Below are 17,111 nucleotides of genomic sequence, written 5' to 3'. Positions count from 1 at the left end.
AAAAGAAAAAAAAAGTCTTTGGAGTTCCAATCACACAGTTAGTATAACAATCCCATAATTGTGAAGACTAATTATAAGCTTTATAGTTGATTAAATCACACAGTGCAAAGAAAGGTCCATTGACCCTTTTGTGTAAAGGGAAGGCTGGAAGCCACACGGGTTAAGTTCAATGGAGAGTTCATATATATATATACACATGTGACTAGGAACACCCAAAGTAGAATTGTGCTCTTAGACTGGTCATTCTGAGTCACGATGCACTTCCGAAGCATCAGCTCTGCAGATGGGGCAAGTACGATTTGCCTGGGGAATAAAAACAGGCATTAATGCATTGCACATCATCTCACACAAAAGACTGTTAAAGAAAATGTACTGAGTTGCAAAAATAAAATAAAATAAAATAGAATAAAAATCACTACATTGAACCATACATCCCTAGCAAGATAATTAAGAGGAAAGAGAATCGCACCAAAACTCAGATTTCAGTGAAATCAACTGACTTTAGCTTTATCTCATTCTCATGTAAATACATGTCCAAAGAGATCAAGCATCTGACTTCCAATAATTTAAAATGGCTGGCTAATTTATTATGATTATTATTAATTACTTGTACCCGGCCCATCTGCCTGGGTTGCCCCAGCCACTCTGGGGTTTAAACCGCTCTGTCCAGTGCCACAGTGTTTACTACCAGTGTCTCCATCAGCAGAGGCATCACAAACGCTGAACAAAGCGCTTCTCCTCTAGCCACCATGGAGAGACCAGAATGCTCCAAAAACAGGAAGTGACGAACGTAAGACTCCTGCCGGATAAGGCTGAAGTCCCATCTAGTGCAGCGCCCTGTTCTCACAGTGGCCAATCAGATGTCCGTGGGAATCCCACAACCAGGAATTGAGCACAACAGCACTCTCAGCTGTGATTCCCAGCTACTAATATTCAGACAGATACTGCCTCCAACAGTGGAAGGCAGAACATAGGCATCATGGCTAGCATGTGTCAATCAGTAAGGGCAGCCTGGTGAAGGCAGTCAGAACTTTCATCAGCTGCTCACGTCTCCTTCACATGATTAATGTGCAGACTTCAAGTGGTAACTCTAATAGAATGCTTCTCGGCTAAGTTAGTTCGTGCTCAGCTGCCTGCCACACACAGAGATCAATAATACGCACACATTTTCAAACTTTAAAATCAAGAAAACGGTACTGGGTTCTCTTTCAAATAGCACCAAAGGGTTCAAATAAGGTTCCAGGGGACAGGGGAGTTACTATTTATTGCTAAACACACTTCAAGTTCTACCAGTAATCTATGAGCCTCTTGTGCATATACTCCTCTAGCTTCTGAAATTAAGAGCATTGAACGCTGCTGTCGCATTTTAATCATGCCCTGCATTAAATACTACAGTGGAATTGTGATGCTCTCATTTAATGATGTGGTAAAGATCACACTGCCTGGCGTGCTCTGGTCCATGGGGTCACGAAGAGTCGGACACGACTAAACGACTCAACAACAACAACAACAAAAGATCATCTGGTGGTGACTTTAGCAGGTGAGATACTAGTTTGTGTGTTCTCCCTGACATGGTTAAGTGGATTTTTTAAGTATGCAAAAAAGATGCACCATAATGACTATAACTCCCGCAACCTTTTCTGAAGTTCACAGGTATGTACTTTCATCTCTGAACTCTTCAGAAATGGTGGTTTGGATCCTATATTTCATGAGCAAAGTTCTGCACATGGAACAGGGCTTCATTCTTGTTGCTCCTGCCCCAGCCCCCCGGAAGAAAACATGGTTCTGAGTGTTGAGAGACCTTCAAGAACATCATGTAACATGGTTTGAGGGGCTTCAAGCGGAAGGGGGAATCAGCAACAACAACAAAATCAGACCCCCTTCCTCCCTTGCACAAGTGCCTTTCTTCTTGCGCAGAGCACTTTGAATTTAAGACAACATATAACGTTGCCATGAACACCATTCGAAAACCGCTAGTCATTATAATTACAGTTCTCTGCTACTTGGAGCTCTTTTCTGTGCTTTGCAGAAGGAAATGACGGCATCTAGTGGTTGTAATTAAGAGCTGCAGAAAATCCTCACATTTCATAGAATCATAGAGTTGGAAGAGACCACAAGGGCCATCGAGTCCAACCCCCTGCCAAGCAGGAAACACCATCAGAGCACTCCTGACATATGGTTGTCAAGCCTCTGCTTAAAGACCTCCAAAGAAGGAGACTCCACCACACTCCTTGGCAGCAAATTCCACTGTCGAACAGCTCTTACTGTCAGGAAGTTCTTCCTAATGTTTAGGTGGAATCTTTTTTCTTGTAGTTTGGAACCATTGCTCCGTGTCCGCTTTTTGCCACAACCTTATGATTCATGGACAATCAAGGCAAACTTAAAGTTAATAGACCTCACTGTACAAATAGTCATATATTCTGCAATCTCGATGTTTTAGGATTTACCACTGCAGTGACACAATGGAAATTCAGTACATTTTCTGAAAGTCATAATTAATTTCCTACTTCAATTATACTTCCATATTTTGCATCATGTGTACACTGTCTGTCATCATACTGCTTTTGCTGCTTCTGGTTCCATCTCAACCTTAAAACAAATTAGGTTATATTTCACATTCAATGTCATTCTTGAAAAGACACATTTTGGACAAAAAAAGCTTCATCTTAAATAAATATAAGTCACATGATGGACAGTTAACAAGTTGGTTTTTTTAATGGTGGTATACTGACAGATATTGTGGCCAAAGTGATGGCATGCAGTACAAATCTAGACTACTGCACTTCATTTCTAAAACTATGTATTATTATTTATTATTATTATTATTACCTTAAGCCATTTATCGACACACTTGGCATGGAACTCATGGTTACACGGTAAAACTCTAAGTAGTTGCCTTGATTCAAAGTCACACATGCACACTACACACCTAGAAGAGAAAATTGCAGAATACCTTATTTAGAAAGAGCAACAACAGTTTGGTTTTATTTATCTGAAAATGTAGGCATTTCCTTGCTTTTTAAAATAAAGACTTTTTAAATATAAAGTGACTGCAGTACATTTCACTGAGGCTTAACTGCTGATATAGAGGTGCTGGGTTTGCCACTGATATTTATATAAAGGTAAAGGTAAAGGTACCCCTGCCCGTTCGGGCCAGTCTTGCCAGAATCTAGGGTTGTGCGCTCATCTCACTCTATAAGCCGGGAGCCAGCGCTGTCCGCAGACACTTCCGGGTCACGTGGCCAGTGTGACAAGCTGCATCTGGCGAGCCAGCGCAGCACACGGAACGCCGTTTACCTTCCCGCTGGTAAGCGGTCCCTATTTATCTACTTGCACCCGGAGGTGCTTTCGAACTGCTAGGTTGGCAGGCGCTGGGACCGAACGACAGGAGCGCACCCCGCCGCGGGGATTCGAACCACCGACCATGCGATCGGCAAGTCCTAGGTGCTGAGGTTTTACCCACAGCGCCACCCGCGTCCGTGTCTGTGTGTGTGCGTTTTATTTATGAATATGTAATAGAATATAACATACAATTTGTTATGTCCTATATTCCTTGCCCAATGCATCATAGTTATTTAACTGACTGCACTGTGCAAGATTAGGAAAACAAATAACTATCAATCCAGAGCAAAATATTTTATTGATTAACAGCGCATATCTATATAGTGCTCTGTGTTCAAAGCACCACACATGTATTATGACAGTAATCCTTACCAACCACCCTGTAATGAAAGTGAAGAGCCAAGGATGGAAGAAGAAGGTGTCAGCTGAGGCTACCTAATGATTCTACACCTGGGGTGAAAATTTGTACCATGGACTCCCCAGCTCACAACTCATACTTTGAGCACCAGCACCAACTATACCCGCAAGACAGTTTTCTTTGTTTCTCCCAGGAGTGCCATTTGCAAACTACTTGAGATTGCACTGTAGAAATTAAAACAAATGTGTTTTGCAGAGAAAGCTGGCAGACAATCCTATCTGGCAGCCGAAAGAGTCTGACTTCAGGACTGGAGGGTGGAGAGATCCTGTGACTACTAAGGAAAATGCTGTTTCTAGGCCAATATCCATTTCTAATATTATTTTAGAAATGAGCAACTTAAAAGCTGTTGTTGTAAAGCCTGAAGAGGGCTTAGGGCTCATTGTTGTGTAGCAAATGCCAATTCAATTGTCCCATTAATGCAAACACTAGGTAGTTACTTTTCACACCCAAAATCTAGCAGGACTACTGGGAAATTGTTTAGAAGACATTCCTCCCTCCCCTCAAAAAACCCTATTTTTATTTCTTCTTAAGGAAGCTTCATGTCTCAGTGAGAATTGTATGACCTTTTTTATTATTATTAAAATGGCAGATTTCTGTATTAGATACTTTGCAAGAAATGTCATAACAGGAATTGTAAAAGGCTCAGTTTCATGTGAATAGTGACTGCAATTCATCCAAGTTTCTTGTTTCTGTGTGCCTATTATGGCATTTCATTTTTCTTTTCAAAAAGCAACATTCCATCATGCCCCAATGCAATCTGATTTTATAACTTTCCTATCATAAAAGCAGATAGCCATGTAGCATGTGGAGCTGGGAGCTTTTTTTTGGAAAAATAAGGAGCACTGATTTCATGTTAAGATAAGATATGCAAATTCTGCACACCATTCCTGCCATTCCTATGTGACTCCAGTAATAGTAGATGGAGGAGCAAACTCATCATTAGCTGTGCAGCTCACTGGGCTGCATATTCGTCTAAATACTGAGCAATATTCGTCTAAATCAAAGTATTAAAATATGGGGAAATCTGTATTTAATATTCTAACCCGACTGTTAATAAGGCTCACCAATAAATGGAAGTTTGTTTTTTTTAAAAAATCCCTTACTCTACCAGTTAAATAATTTTGAAGCTGGAAAGTACTATTAAAAAGGTAGACAAGTGAATGCATTTATTAGTTATGTTACAGTTATTTGCTGTGCTGGATTTCAGTCAACCAGGGTCAAACAACTTCATACCAAGGCCTCGGAGAGGAGCAAAAGAACTTACAGAGTCTGTTCTGACTGATGGTTATTTGGGTTGAATCTGTAAGATGGAAGTTGTTCAATATCTGCTTTCGTCAGTCCTCTCGGTTTGGCCTCTCCCAGTCTTTCGGCCAAGTTCAGCAGTGCCTAGGAAAGAAAGACGCCCTTTTCAGGTCACCTTTTAAAAACTCACCCACTTTACTCAAGCACTCTTCATAACACATTATCATCAGGGACGATAAGCAAAACCAGTAGTGTAAAACTGGGAAATCTTGCAAACTTGCGTCATAAGGCAACTGCTCTTGGTTTAACGTTTGAATTGTCTGGGGCTACATACAGGCCCAATCAAGAGGCCCAACATGCAGCACTATGTAGCATTCGCATGGAAGGAAGAAAATCCTAGAAATTGTTCGGCGTAAGTATATGTCCTCACGAAACATAGATTTGGTAGCAGCTACTGCATTTTTTTGGTATCGTTCCAGCAAAATGCAATTTGCTAGTTTAATAAGCAACATATTTAGGAACCAATTTAAGAAATGTACTCAAAGCCTCGTGATTTGCATAAATGTGGAATCTGTAACCAACCTCATAGTTTTCCACCTCGCCGTCTTCTACATCCAGCTCAAAACTGAAGGCTGGGCCAACTGCAGGTGGCACTGGAAGCATTGATCTGCAGAAAAAAGGAAGTGAGCATCAAGATTTACTACTTGTGCACATACACATACAGAGAAAGAGCTGCTAATTTTGGGTCTCTCCCTAGAGGCTTTCAAAACTGGTCAAAAATTTAAATTCTAATTTGGTTCCAATTCAGTACTAGGTCATGCTATTTACTAATCTGTATAAAGCTGGCTCTCCTACCATTTTACACATTGGATTACATACGCCCATGCTTCCAGAGAGGCAAGCTGGACAGGTGTTTTAAAAAATGTATTTTAACTTAGCTTATTATTCATTTTGATATTTGATTTATGCTTTGCCCTTTAAATGGGTTCCAGGTTGGCTTAGAAAAGGTTAAAATTACAATAATCTAAGTGCCTCTGCCTAGTGTCAAAATCACATCACAACAAGGGCTTAGCAAGCCTCCCTGTGGAGAACATCGCCAGTCAAGGTGCCACCACCATCAAGACCCTTTCCCCTGTAGGCACCTGGTACACCTCAGAAGGCACAGGCAGGCTTTAAGTAATTGTGAATTGGGCAGCAGAAGGAAAAACATTTCTCCGTCACAAGTTCACTTACAGAAGCACTGAAGCTACTCTAAAACATATAATACCACCTGCTTATACAGTGGCCTGATTCACACAGAATGCCAAGCCATGGTTTGTTTAGTCAAAGTCCAGTTTGGCTAACCCGGAAAACTAACCATGTTTTGTTTTCTGGAAACAAAGCATGATGTGAAGTCATGGTTTATTGTTGGCGTACAAACCATGGTGTTTTTCAACCATGGTGTGGCCTTGGGTCTGGACTTAAAAGCCTTGTTTAAACATGGTTTGGCCCACAGTAATTTATCTGAGAGGGAAAGTCCACATCCTTCATATGAAGACTGTACCACAACCAAGGCTTGGTTTACTTGTACCCTCTCAGTCCTCTGGCACACCCAGAGGGTTTGGCTGAGAGGCAAGGACTGCTCTCATTTGTGGCAGGGTACAGAGGAGGGAAACAAGAGAAAGCAACTTCTCCAAGTCTCATTTCAATGAATGCGAGCAGCATGAAAACACAGTGCTGCTCTTGTAAGGCCACAGTTCATCATAATGGGGATGGGTAGGAGAACTTCTCATAGGATTGCACTCTTTACTTGAAGCACTTAGGATCGTGTTACAGCATCCACACTAATTACAAATAAAAATATACTGAAGCAGAGGGTGCCCTTTTTTGGGGGGGTGGGCAACTCTAGGCTGCTATTTTCAGAAAATGGTGTTATCCATCCTAAAGCCAAGCTACCAAGGACAGCTACAAAGACAAAGAGACTTACAGCACATATGGCAATAGGCTGGGATGGTAAGGAGGTGGCGGTATTGGCTGTTGAGATCGATATCTGCTGCGTCCTGTGAGTCTTCGAGGCATGAAAGGCGGGTAAGGCTAATGCAAACAGGGGGGAAATTTCAGCAGTCCATCAGCCCACGGTGGCACTGGAAAAGTCATACTTTTACATTTCAGAAGTGCTTTCACCACAGTGAATCTTCCCTTGAGCAAACAATTCCATTTCTGGCTTATTGGAAATTTGATGAAAAACTCTTGTAAAGACTGGTCCTAATTCTAGAGTTGGATTCAGACCTGCTGATCTATGAAAAGAAGGGTTCTTTCCACTTGTGGAATACAAACCAAGTCAAATCTAGTAGAGAATCCTCTTCTGCAAATTGGGCACTCCTGGGGGTGGGGGGCTAGTTCTGCTGGTTTCCACAGCGCCCCAACGCTTCCTCCCACACTGTATTGGAGGTTCCCCCCCAACCCTCTGGAACTGATTTTTTTTTTGGGGGGGGGAGGGTAGAGGTAGCTTCTTTGAAGATAGGAAATCAGCATGGATCAGCTTCCCTTCCTTCCACCCACAAGAGCATCTTGCTACCCAACCAAGGCTCATTCATTTTCTGTTTCCAACAGTTGCACATGTTGAGGTTAGTGTAAATGAATAAGTAAATGTGCATGTTCAAAGGGGGCGGGGAAACAATTCAGAACATGCTAGTAGAATCATAATGTGAAATAAACGCCTAGTGAAAATCACAGCAAAATGCTGAAAGCCATCACTTACTATTCCAAAGGACACCTCTTGGTGCAAAGGGTCATGCGTTAAGAACTGTAGTGGGGCTGAGGGAGGCAATGTTGGTGGGTGGGCTGAAGGCGGATAGGTGAAACCTCCTACAGGAAGATGGTCTCCAAGCAACTCTACTTCGTTCTCTATCCTCTGAAGAGGCTACGGGAGGAGGAAAAAAAAGCATGAACATTTGTGAAACATATAATTTACCACAGTTGTTTGCCAAAAATAGTTGTTTGTCAAAGTTTATCTAGTTAATACTACACAGTAAAAGCATATTCATACTGCACTGTAGTATGACTTTTATTCAGTTGGTGTGTTTTCACCGTGTATTTTGCCAGAAATTCACATTTCTCAAGCTTAATAACTCCATTCTAAGTATGTATCAAATTGGAATTAGATCTTTGCTGCCTATTTCAGTACAAATGTTATGATCTTGTGCCACTTTTTCCTGCTACCACATAACTGAGAACATTCACTTGTTCTCGTTCCAGGATCTGTATCTATACGTGATGACACTCTGGTTGCTTAGAATGCAAAATGACCTTTTTCATCCTTAGCTCGAGGCTTTCAGAGCGGGTGGTTTTTTTTGAGTGTGTGCTAGCCTCCACTTCTAAACCTGGGGGCTGAGAAGGCCACATCTTGTTGCGCATTCAGTCCACTCAAGAGCTGCTCTGGTTGCCTATCAGGTTACTTATCATCAGATTTCTAATGTTACAGGGTGACCCACCAATTTCATGCACATGCAATGCCCCTTCCCTGGGAAAGCAGGGGGTCAGGCAATCCCATTTTGTGAAACTCTGTCCTACATTAACTCTCCTTGCAGTTAGTACAACTGCAGTTGTACTCTTCTATTTCTGGATGATAGGAAAAACTAAAATGATAAGGAAAAGGCACTCATTCTGCTGAAGGATAGAGAGGACTATATCATCATTCATTCCATTCTACATAGCCCACTTTTCCTTCAGAGAGAAATTATCAGCATCTGTCTCACAATTACAGAATCCCCTACAGATCTGCTTTGAGTTTCAGTTCGAATACCTTTTTGGAAGCACCAGGAGATCACGTTTTTCCACAAGTGAGATGAAAAAGCCCATCTGAACCTCTCAAATACTATGTGTGCCATATAACAATGGTTAATAGTATGGGATGTAAAGAAATTTAACACACATCATGGGCTGCAAATATGAAATGCCAACTTTCAAAAAAAGCTCTCAATCTCTAGATGCACTTAAGGCTCAAAAAGGAACACGGCCATTCAAAATAGTAAGAGCTCCATCTTTTTTCTCTGTAGTTCAGTTTCTCTGAAACTAGCGCTGGAAAACACTCAGATTCCATTTTGCTTCTGCTTTTCTGGCAGACTGGAAATTAAAGCAGCTACGGCTTTCAGCTTGTAGATCAGATTTTGCAGTACACAGACTTCTATACTAGAAGCTTTGCTCTCACTTGCAAAAGTCTTCATGATTTTTGGCTGACTCCTTTTCCAGGCAGCCAACCAACACATCCCACCTTAAATTCACTGATCCAGAACCAACTACTAGAGGAAGTAAGGGGGGAGGGGTTGTGTGTGTGTGTTTTTTAAAGAGATACCTACCGACCGTGACTGTTGTGTCTGAAAGGGAACGAACTGGCCTGGCGGTGGCAGGTGTGGAGCATGATGTGGGGAGAGGTGGGGAGGATGCAAAAGAAACGGATCGCTAGAAATGAGAGGTGGGAATGCCGCATATGGAACTGGTAAGTGTTGAACAGAACATGCCTGAAGCATCTGAAAAAGAAAAGAAACATTCACAAACGTTATGCAACACATAGTATTTGATTCCTCATTACATTCTTAAGAATAAAGCACAATTTATAGCGAATAGAGTTCCCATGGAAAAGATGGACCCTTTCCACACCTAGCAGAAACGAATAAATTATGCAAAGTAAGACAGAAGTTGTTGAAATCTGAACACAGAGGATGAGGCTCCATCTCTCTTTGGACCATAAATCTGGATTACTTGGGTTCAGATTTTTTTTAATGCATAGAAAGGGATTATGTTTTAGAATCTAGGATTTTTTCAAGAGTTTCAGTGTGCTAGTTATTTTACAGAGCACAGAAGGCTAACACTCATCCAACCCCTCCACCCCACAAAATTCTACCGATAAAATCATTAAAAGTTTGTGGAATATACATAAAATCTTGACGAAGTATTCTTATATGAAGGCTAAAACAGTCTTTACACTTACCCAGAAGTCACACCACCCTAAGTAATACGTGATTTCCAAGTAAATATAGAGAAAATTCAGCTCTAAGTAAATTCATTTGGTCTTCTGCAACCTCCAAAGTCATCTGAAGCATTTGCTTTCGAAATTAAGATTAAGATAATACTTACTGGGGGAGGCACACTGCAGACAGGGAGATGCTGTCCACTGAAAACTACGGAACACCCCGGGACCTGCTGTGTGTTGCACGCTGGTATGTGCTGACCTGTGCAAAGTGGAATCCCATGTGGTGCCACCGTGGTCACCGTGTATGAAACAGGGACTGTGCCCTGGTGGATCTGCAAAGAAGAATGCAAAGAGCTTTCAGCAGGTCTGCTTAGTTACCAACCTCAGAAGGATGTTCAGCTTTTCCCATTTTTTTCTTTCACAGCACAAAGACTATTAGTAAATATTTCAAAACGCAACAAAGACAGGATTTAGAAACAAAATATAAGAAAACATTCGAGATGACTCAGTTCCAGTTTTCCACAAATGCACTGTAACCAGGTTAGGACACTGTTCACAAATACTGTCAACTGGCTACCTATAGTGAAATTGTGCAAGTCACCATTGTGCAAGTCACCACTGACCTTCTAAAAATTGAATTAAGTCAATTGAGAATGGCAAGAGTTACCATCTTTTGCCTCCCCCCCCCCAGCACCCTTCTTTCTGTAAAGCAGGGATGCCCAATGTATTGTTCTCCATGCCACTCTGAATTCATGCAGTCACATGACTGCATTTGTCTTGTAGACAATGGGAACAGAATAGTGTGAAATGTAAGAGACAACTACTCTCAATGTGAAGATGATGTGTGGCCTTTAGCCAAACAGGGATTTAAAAAGAGAGTAGACAAATTCATGAAGGTTATGGTTTTCAATGACTGTAAGTCATGATAGCTGTGTAGTAGCTCCAGTATTGAGGATGTATACTTCTAGGTACCAATTGTTAGGGAACATGAGGGGGAAGAGTGTTACTGGGTTATGTCCTTCTTATGGTCTTCCCACAGGCACCTGGTTGGCCACTGTGAGAATGCTGGATTAGATGGGCCTTTGGCCTGATCAAGCAGGGCTTTTATTACAGAACCCCCCCCCCCCCAATGTCTCTGCAGCAGCTGTGATTAGACTGTCTGCATTGAGAGCCACTGAACAGAAAACCATTATCTAGCAGAGGCTGCACACCCAAAACAGTGAGGTGAGGGGTGTTATCTTTACACATTAGAAAATAAAAAACATTTTTGGCGCACAAGTGAAGTGTAACCTCCAATTTTAAATCACAAAGTGTAACCTATCTACCAGGAGTTAGGAACACACTGCTCCATCCTTTCAAATACCTGTTCATGAATGTCAACCATCACTGCATTTTGCTGTGGTGGATGAGCAGCTGGGTGCAACATACGGGGAGATACATTCGGAGGGTGGAAGGCTCGGGGTTCTTCTATTGCTTGTTGTTGTCCATAGGGGAGATGGTAGTTCTCATCTTGACTAATGGAATTATGTCGAGATAATCGATCTCTTCTTGCTCTCTGGCGTCTAACGGGAGGGCTGCAAATAATCAAATTGGACAAAGATTTTTTTACACACCTTTCCCTTCTAGATTAAACAAAGAATCTTTTGGACCCTTAAAGACATACAAATTTATTATGGCCTAAGCTTTCTTGGATTACAGTCTATTCCATCAGCTGCATGAAGTGTTAATCTGAGTCGCTAGTACATACACACGACTGTATGCAGGGGAAAGGATTACAATCAGAGGTCAGAAGGATATGAAATGCAGAAATAAGTAATAACGGCTTTAATTAACAGTGGCTATTCACACAAACAGTAGTTGATGACACAGAAGTCCTGGCATTAGCAAGCAAATTAATACATGTAGTGTTAATCCCCCTGAAGCTCCTTTGTTCAAGGATAGACTATGAACTTCAAACTTGTACTTTTCTTTCTGCATCCCCAAATTTATGTAAATTAGATGGATCTGTAAACACTTAACATCATTTTTCTTATCAAGTAAACAGAATGCCAGAAGGGAAACAGCAGCTGCTTAAAAAAACTTAGCAGCTATAAGAAAATATGGATTACAGTCATCTGTAGTTTCCAACCAAATAATAATACCAAAGCTATCACCTAGCCCCTTTCTCCCCGAAATTCAGAGTTAACAGTAATGAAGGTCAAGCAGAACCTATCACATGAGTTGGAAGTTATGTAACTAACTCTCCCTGTGATGACAGCTGCCAACTGACAAACTTTTCTGTGACCATCATGTAAATGTGGTGGTTTTTCTTCCACACTGCAATCTTAATGCATATTCTTGCAGAACTTGGTAGTAGGTAAGGTGAATTTATTGGCAAGCAAGAAGTGTTCCAAAGCTCTGGGTTCATTCATGTGACTTTTAAAAGTCTTCTTTTTGAGACTTCCTCTCAGTGCTTTCTTCCTCTCCTCATAGCTCCCCAATTCCAGCTGCGGTGAGCTTTCCTTCTCCAATATTAAGACAGGACTACCTAAGGACCATCTTCTCTTCAGAGGAGAAATCTAGCTTTCAAAAAAGTAGTATTCTTTCCTGTTTTATTATATGGCTTTAATTGATGCTTATTTTCATGTAAGCCATTTTGTGAGATTCATCCTAAAATCAGCATATAAATATATTATAAACCACAGTGATAGCCAGTTATTGGTCAGCCCAAGACTGGCTTTCACATCAAAGACACAACAGTTTCATGAAACCTAACCAATGCTGTAGGACATGACATGAGCTCAGCGAAGGATAGATTTTCATGTAATCTTTTAAGCCCATTACAGTGCAAGGAAAAGTCAGCCTGGGGCAATCTAAAACTGCTTCTACCACAGGATCATTCTTAAAATGGTGGGCTTTGATCATGGAGATGTGGGTTCAACTCCTTGATCATCTATGAATTCACGGAATGACCTTGGCCCAGTTGCTATTTCTCAGCCTAAACCTACATCAAAGGGTTGTGGCAATAAATGAATAATTCATATGTATGCTATACTGAGCTCCTTGGAGAAAGGATGAGATACAAACATGAAGGGAGGGAATCTACACAGGTGAAAAAAACCCTGGTCACCCATTACTGGAAGCCCTACGAAGAAGATCCATTTTCATCAGTCTTTATAGCAAATGCTGTAAAGATGTCCTCAGTTTTGTCTCCACAGTCATTAAGCAAAATAATTAATAATAATAATAATAATGCATTTTAAGAAAAAAAATTAGGAGACAACCAATCATTTGTACGCTCCTGAAAACAGTACAATTTTAGCTCCATGAAGTTCACGACTCACACCACAACAAAATAAGTTAATACTACTAAGAGCAGCCGGACATGGTATATTCCTTTGGAGTTTTGTTCAGGTTTATTTTGCAGTTGGCATCTCTGTCAAGCTCCTTAGGTGATTTGGTGCAATTGTTAAGCCAAACACTCCTCTCTTCTATTGTGAAGACAAGGGGTGGGTGGGAACACAATGCATTCCTTGAAAGAAGATGAACATTTTTTAAAAACCCAATCTAGATATAACTAGACACGGGCAGTCAAAAACCAAAAAGAAGAAGCTTCTATTTACTAAGTAGTAGGCATCAGTTCTCACAATACCAGTACAATAAGGTGATAAGACTCGCTTGCCCGCAATACAAAACACTACATTCTTGGTGAAGTTCTCATGACTTCCAGGACACTATCACCCACAAACATGTACACCTGGAGAGTAGACACACCACTACCTCCTTAAATAACTATTTAATTAACTCTAATAGTAATAAAACTTGATAGCTCAGAAAACAGCTGTTCAATTAAGAGCTTGATATGTAAGCAGCTCCAATCCTCCATCAGGAAGGCTGACTTAACAGCCATTGTCCATCTATTATACTTGCCTCCTTCTGTTGCGTGCAGGTGTGTTGCATCGTTCCCCTGAGAAGTGATGTTGGCTTGGTCGAGCGGAAGGAGGCTGCCTATTTGATGTCATCTCCCATGGTCGCATTGGCGGTGATGGGGCTGGTGATGCTGCTGTGTAGTCAAAGACTGAATGAGAAAGGCGCTGTCTCTTGGGACTTGGACTATCTTCACTCTGCGGGGCAAGGAGTAACAAAATAAATGAATCAAACAGTAATGGGTAACTTAGAACGTCATTTATTAGAACAACCATTTCCGAAAAAAATAAAAATTAACTAGGCATTACACATTTCCAAAGAACAAATCGGAGATTAAATGTCTAGATGTTTCACAACTTCGGAAATATTGTAGTTTATTGCTCATATTCTCTCTAAACTTTTTCTCTTATGTCTGGGGGAAATGAAGAGAACAGAGTACAAACTGAGAACTGTTATAAGGGAATAACGGTTATGGTATACCCATTTTGAAATATGCTTGCTTAAGCACAACTTTCATGTCAGTAGGCTCTAGGTTTGTGAATTCTTAAAGGAGCTGCAGACAGATGGAGTTGCAGCTCAACAAATGCACTCACCACCCACTAGGTATGTGATTCACACTGCAGGCAAATTTTGGTCTGCTGAGCTAGCTTTGATAGCTTATTTAAAGTTACTTTTCTGATACATATAGTATTTACAGCGTCTAAGATGTATGTATTTAGTTTTCATTTATCTGAAAGATATTATCTTTGACAGGTCAGTGCAGCTTAAAAGACAAATACAGCACAGAAATTATGGAAACAGAACACTACCCACCTTTAGGTTAATATACAGTTATGTACCTGTAAAGGATGACTTCATGGTGACTATGTGGGATGCCATTAATACAGCCCTTATTCATATTCAACTAGGCCCCCAAATCCGAAAGACCACCCCTCCCCTACAGACCCTCTTGGTTGCTGAGATTAGCAGAGGCAGCCCTTGGCAGTTCCTCCTCCTCTGTCATAGGCTTGGGGGCTGGCAGCCTGGGAGAGGGCATTCTCTGTAGTGGCCAACAAGCTGTGGAACTCACTCCCCACAGAGGTCCATCTGGCTCCTTCATTACACAGCTTTTGCAGACAGCTGAAGACACACCTCTTTAACCCTGGCTTTTGAAATATATATAATCCTGGCTTTTAATATTGTGTTTTGATGTTGCCACCCACCCTAGGACCTTACAGTAAAGGCTGGGCAACAAATAAATAAATACTAGTGGGGCTGAGACCCACAGCAGGTGTTCCTCTATCTATCTATCTATCTATCTATCTATCTATCTATCTATCTATCATCTATCTATCTATCTATCTATAGGTGGGGGAAAGGCAATTGAAAGGGGTGGGCAAGCACAGAGTCCCATACTGCAAATTTGATAAGCTGGGTGACTACTGACTTCAGTATTTATCAAAGCATGAGAAAATGCTCAAGTTTCATATATGCTATTGCAAACACTCCTCTAATGGCACAGCTCAGATACTACTTCAAGTTCCTGGTTGCCCAAGAATTTCCAGCTCTGTGGTTCATACTGTCTAGGTGTCAAAACTGAGCTGTTCACAAATTAACGGAAAGCTACAATTAACTAAACTTTGGCTTTCTGGGAACAAGTATCCTGGTGCACACTTCTCAAATCAATGCCAACCCCTCTATTGTGCCAGAAGGAAAGAAAGCAGAGTGCTGGCATCCTGTTACGTGCAAATCAGCACTTGGGTCCACAACTTTCCCCCTCGTTTTTCACATACTGGGTTTATGAGACCACCCTCAAAGTGATGACAAGACTGCAAAAATGGTAATGGGGACTAACAAGCAACAGGAGATTTTGACACAAGAGTGGAGAGATGTTTGGTGAAGGCAGAAGGGCTAAGAAACACACAGATTGCCCAAGACTCGTGTCATCTTGATCACAAAGTTCCTCATTTTAAAAACAAATTTCATCTAAGTTACTTTCTCAAAGCTACAAGACCATGAAATAGTAAAGCTTATAGCTCATGTATAACACAATATTATGTATTATACCTAAGTTCAGTGGGACCTGTTCCAAGAAGAGTTTGGATTTGGATTTGATATCCCGCTTTATCACTACCCTAAGGAGTCTCAAAGCGGCTAACAATCTCTTTTCCCTTCTTCCCCCATAACAAACACTCTGTGAGGTGAGTGGGGCTGAGAGACTTCAAAGAAGTGTGACTAGCCCAAGGTCACCCAGCAGCTGCATGTGGAGGAACGGAGATGCGAACCCGGTTCACCAGATTACGAGTCTACCGCTCTTAACCACTACACCACACTGGCTCTCTCCTAGGAAAGTTTGCATAAAATTGCAGCAACACCAGACATTCACTGTACAAGCACTGACATTATCACCATATTCGTATGAATTTCTTTGTAAGAAGAGATATCCAAATTAAAATCTGTATTTAAAAAAACCCATTAGCTTTCATCAGAGAATGTGCACAAACCATTCCCATCGGAAGTGAGACACTTCATCATTTAATTTATACTAGCTCTGTCTGGAGGCACTGATATATTTCCAATAATCAGTTCCTCACAACCTATCATACTATTAACAACAAAGCTTAAATTCAACCATGGGAAAAATCTAGATTGAAAAATAGTAAGATTAGTTTTACCAAAGTTTCTTTTATGATTATATATAATAAACTCACTGCAAATTACCAGATTTAGGGCATCTTACACACTCCATGCTATTGTGTATTAAGTGCTGGATGTCAATGGCTTTGGGGGTTGATGGGCACACTGCAACCACTTTAATTCTAAATCAAAGTCTCCAATTCAGGACAAAATTTGGAACACCCCAGTGGTAATGCTTCATTTGCAGTAACAGAAAGGAATTCAAGAATTTCACTTGTTTCTAAGCCAAGCTCCCCACCCCCAATTTAAAATCTGCTTTGATACAAAACAAAATCTGACCCATTCCAAACATCAAACATTTTCATTTCTTCGATTTATTGCATTAGCCGTGGCCATAGCATAATATACATAGAAATAACAAGATAAAATGGGGGTGGGGAAATAAAAGTGGATGTCGTCCTGGGCGAAATACTTTGAAAGAAAAGAAAAAAAAAAGGGGGGGGTAACAAAAGTAACAGGGGATTTAAAACATCGAGTGACAGAGAGTACAAAAACAGGTTCGATTGTGCGACGAATCGACTACATCTGTGGTATTAAAGAAGAAGTTGGTGCCGCTTTCCTCTTCATCACACTAAG

The 17,111-nt window shown here is 41.0% G+C and overlaps 1 protein-coding gene across 5 annotated transcripts in view; it reads right to left on the bottom strand.

Moving 5' to 3' along the window:
- Positions 1-58: 58 nt before the first annotated feature.
- Positions 59-17,111, bottom strand: part of RNF38 (ring finger protein 38) — an 80,000-nt gene continuing 62,947 nt past the window's right edge. For all 5 annotated transcript variants that reach the window (XM_081845119.1, XM_081845121.1, XM_081845120.1 and 2 more), the window contains 10 exons: positions 13,863-14,056; positions 11,317-11,527; positions 10,118-10,285; positions 9,340-9,510; positions 7,743-7,904; positions 6,969-7,075; positions 5,585-5,669; positions 5,025-5,146; positions 2,830-2,929; positions 59-303 (listed from right to left, as the gene is read on the bottom strand). In XM_081845119.1, coding sequence (XP_081701245.1) covers positions 241-303; positions 2,830-2,929; positions 5,025-5,146; positions 5,585-5,669; positions 6,969-7,075; positions 7,743-7,904; positions 9,340-9,510; positions 10,118-10,285; positions 11,317-11,527; positions 13,863-14,056 — 1,383 coding nt within the window. In that variant the 3' untranslated portion in view covers positions 59-240. The remainder of the gene's footprint in view (positions 304-2,829; positions 2,930-5,024; positions 5,147-5,584; positions 5,670-6,968; positions 7,076-7,742; positions 7,905-9,339; positions 9,511-10,117; positions 10,286-11,316; positions 11,528-13,862; positions 14,057-17,111) is intronic.

Source organism: Podarcis erhardii (assembly GCF_964252035.2).
Source record: "Podarcis erhardii genome assembly, chromosome: 17".
In the NCBI taxonomy this organism is placed as follows: Eukaryota; Metazoa; Chordata; class Lepidosauria; order Squamata; family Lacertidae; genus Podarcis; species Podarcis erhardii.
Note: the sequence above shows the minus strand (reverse complement) of the source record. Positions and strands in the feature narration are given on the sequence as shown.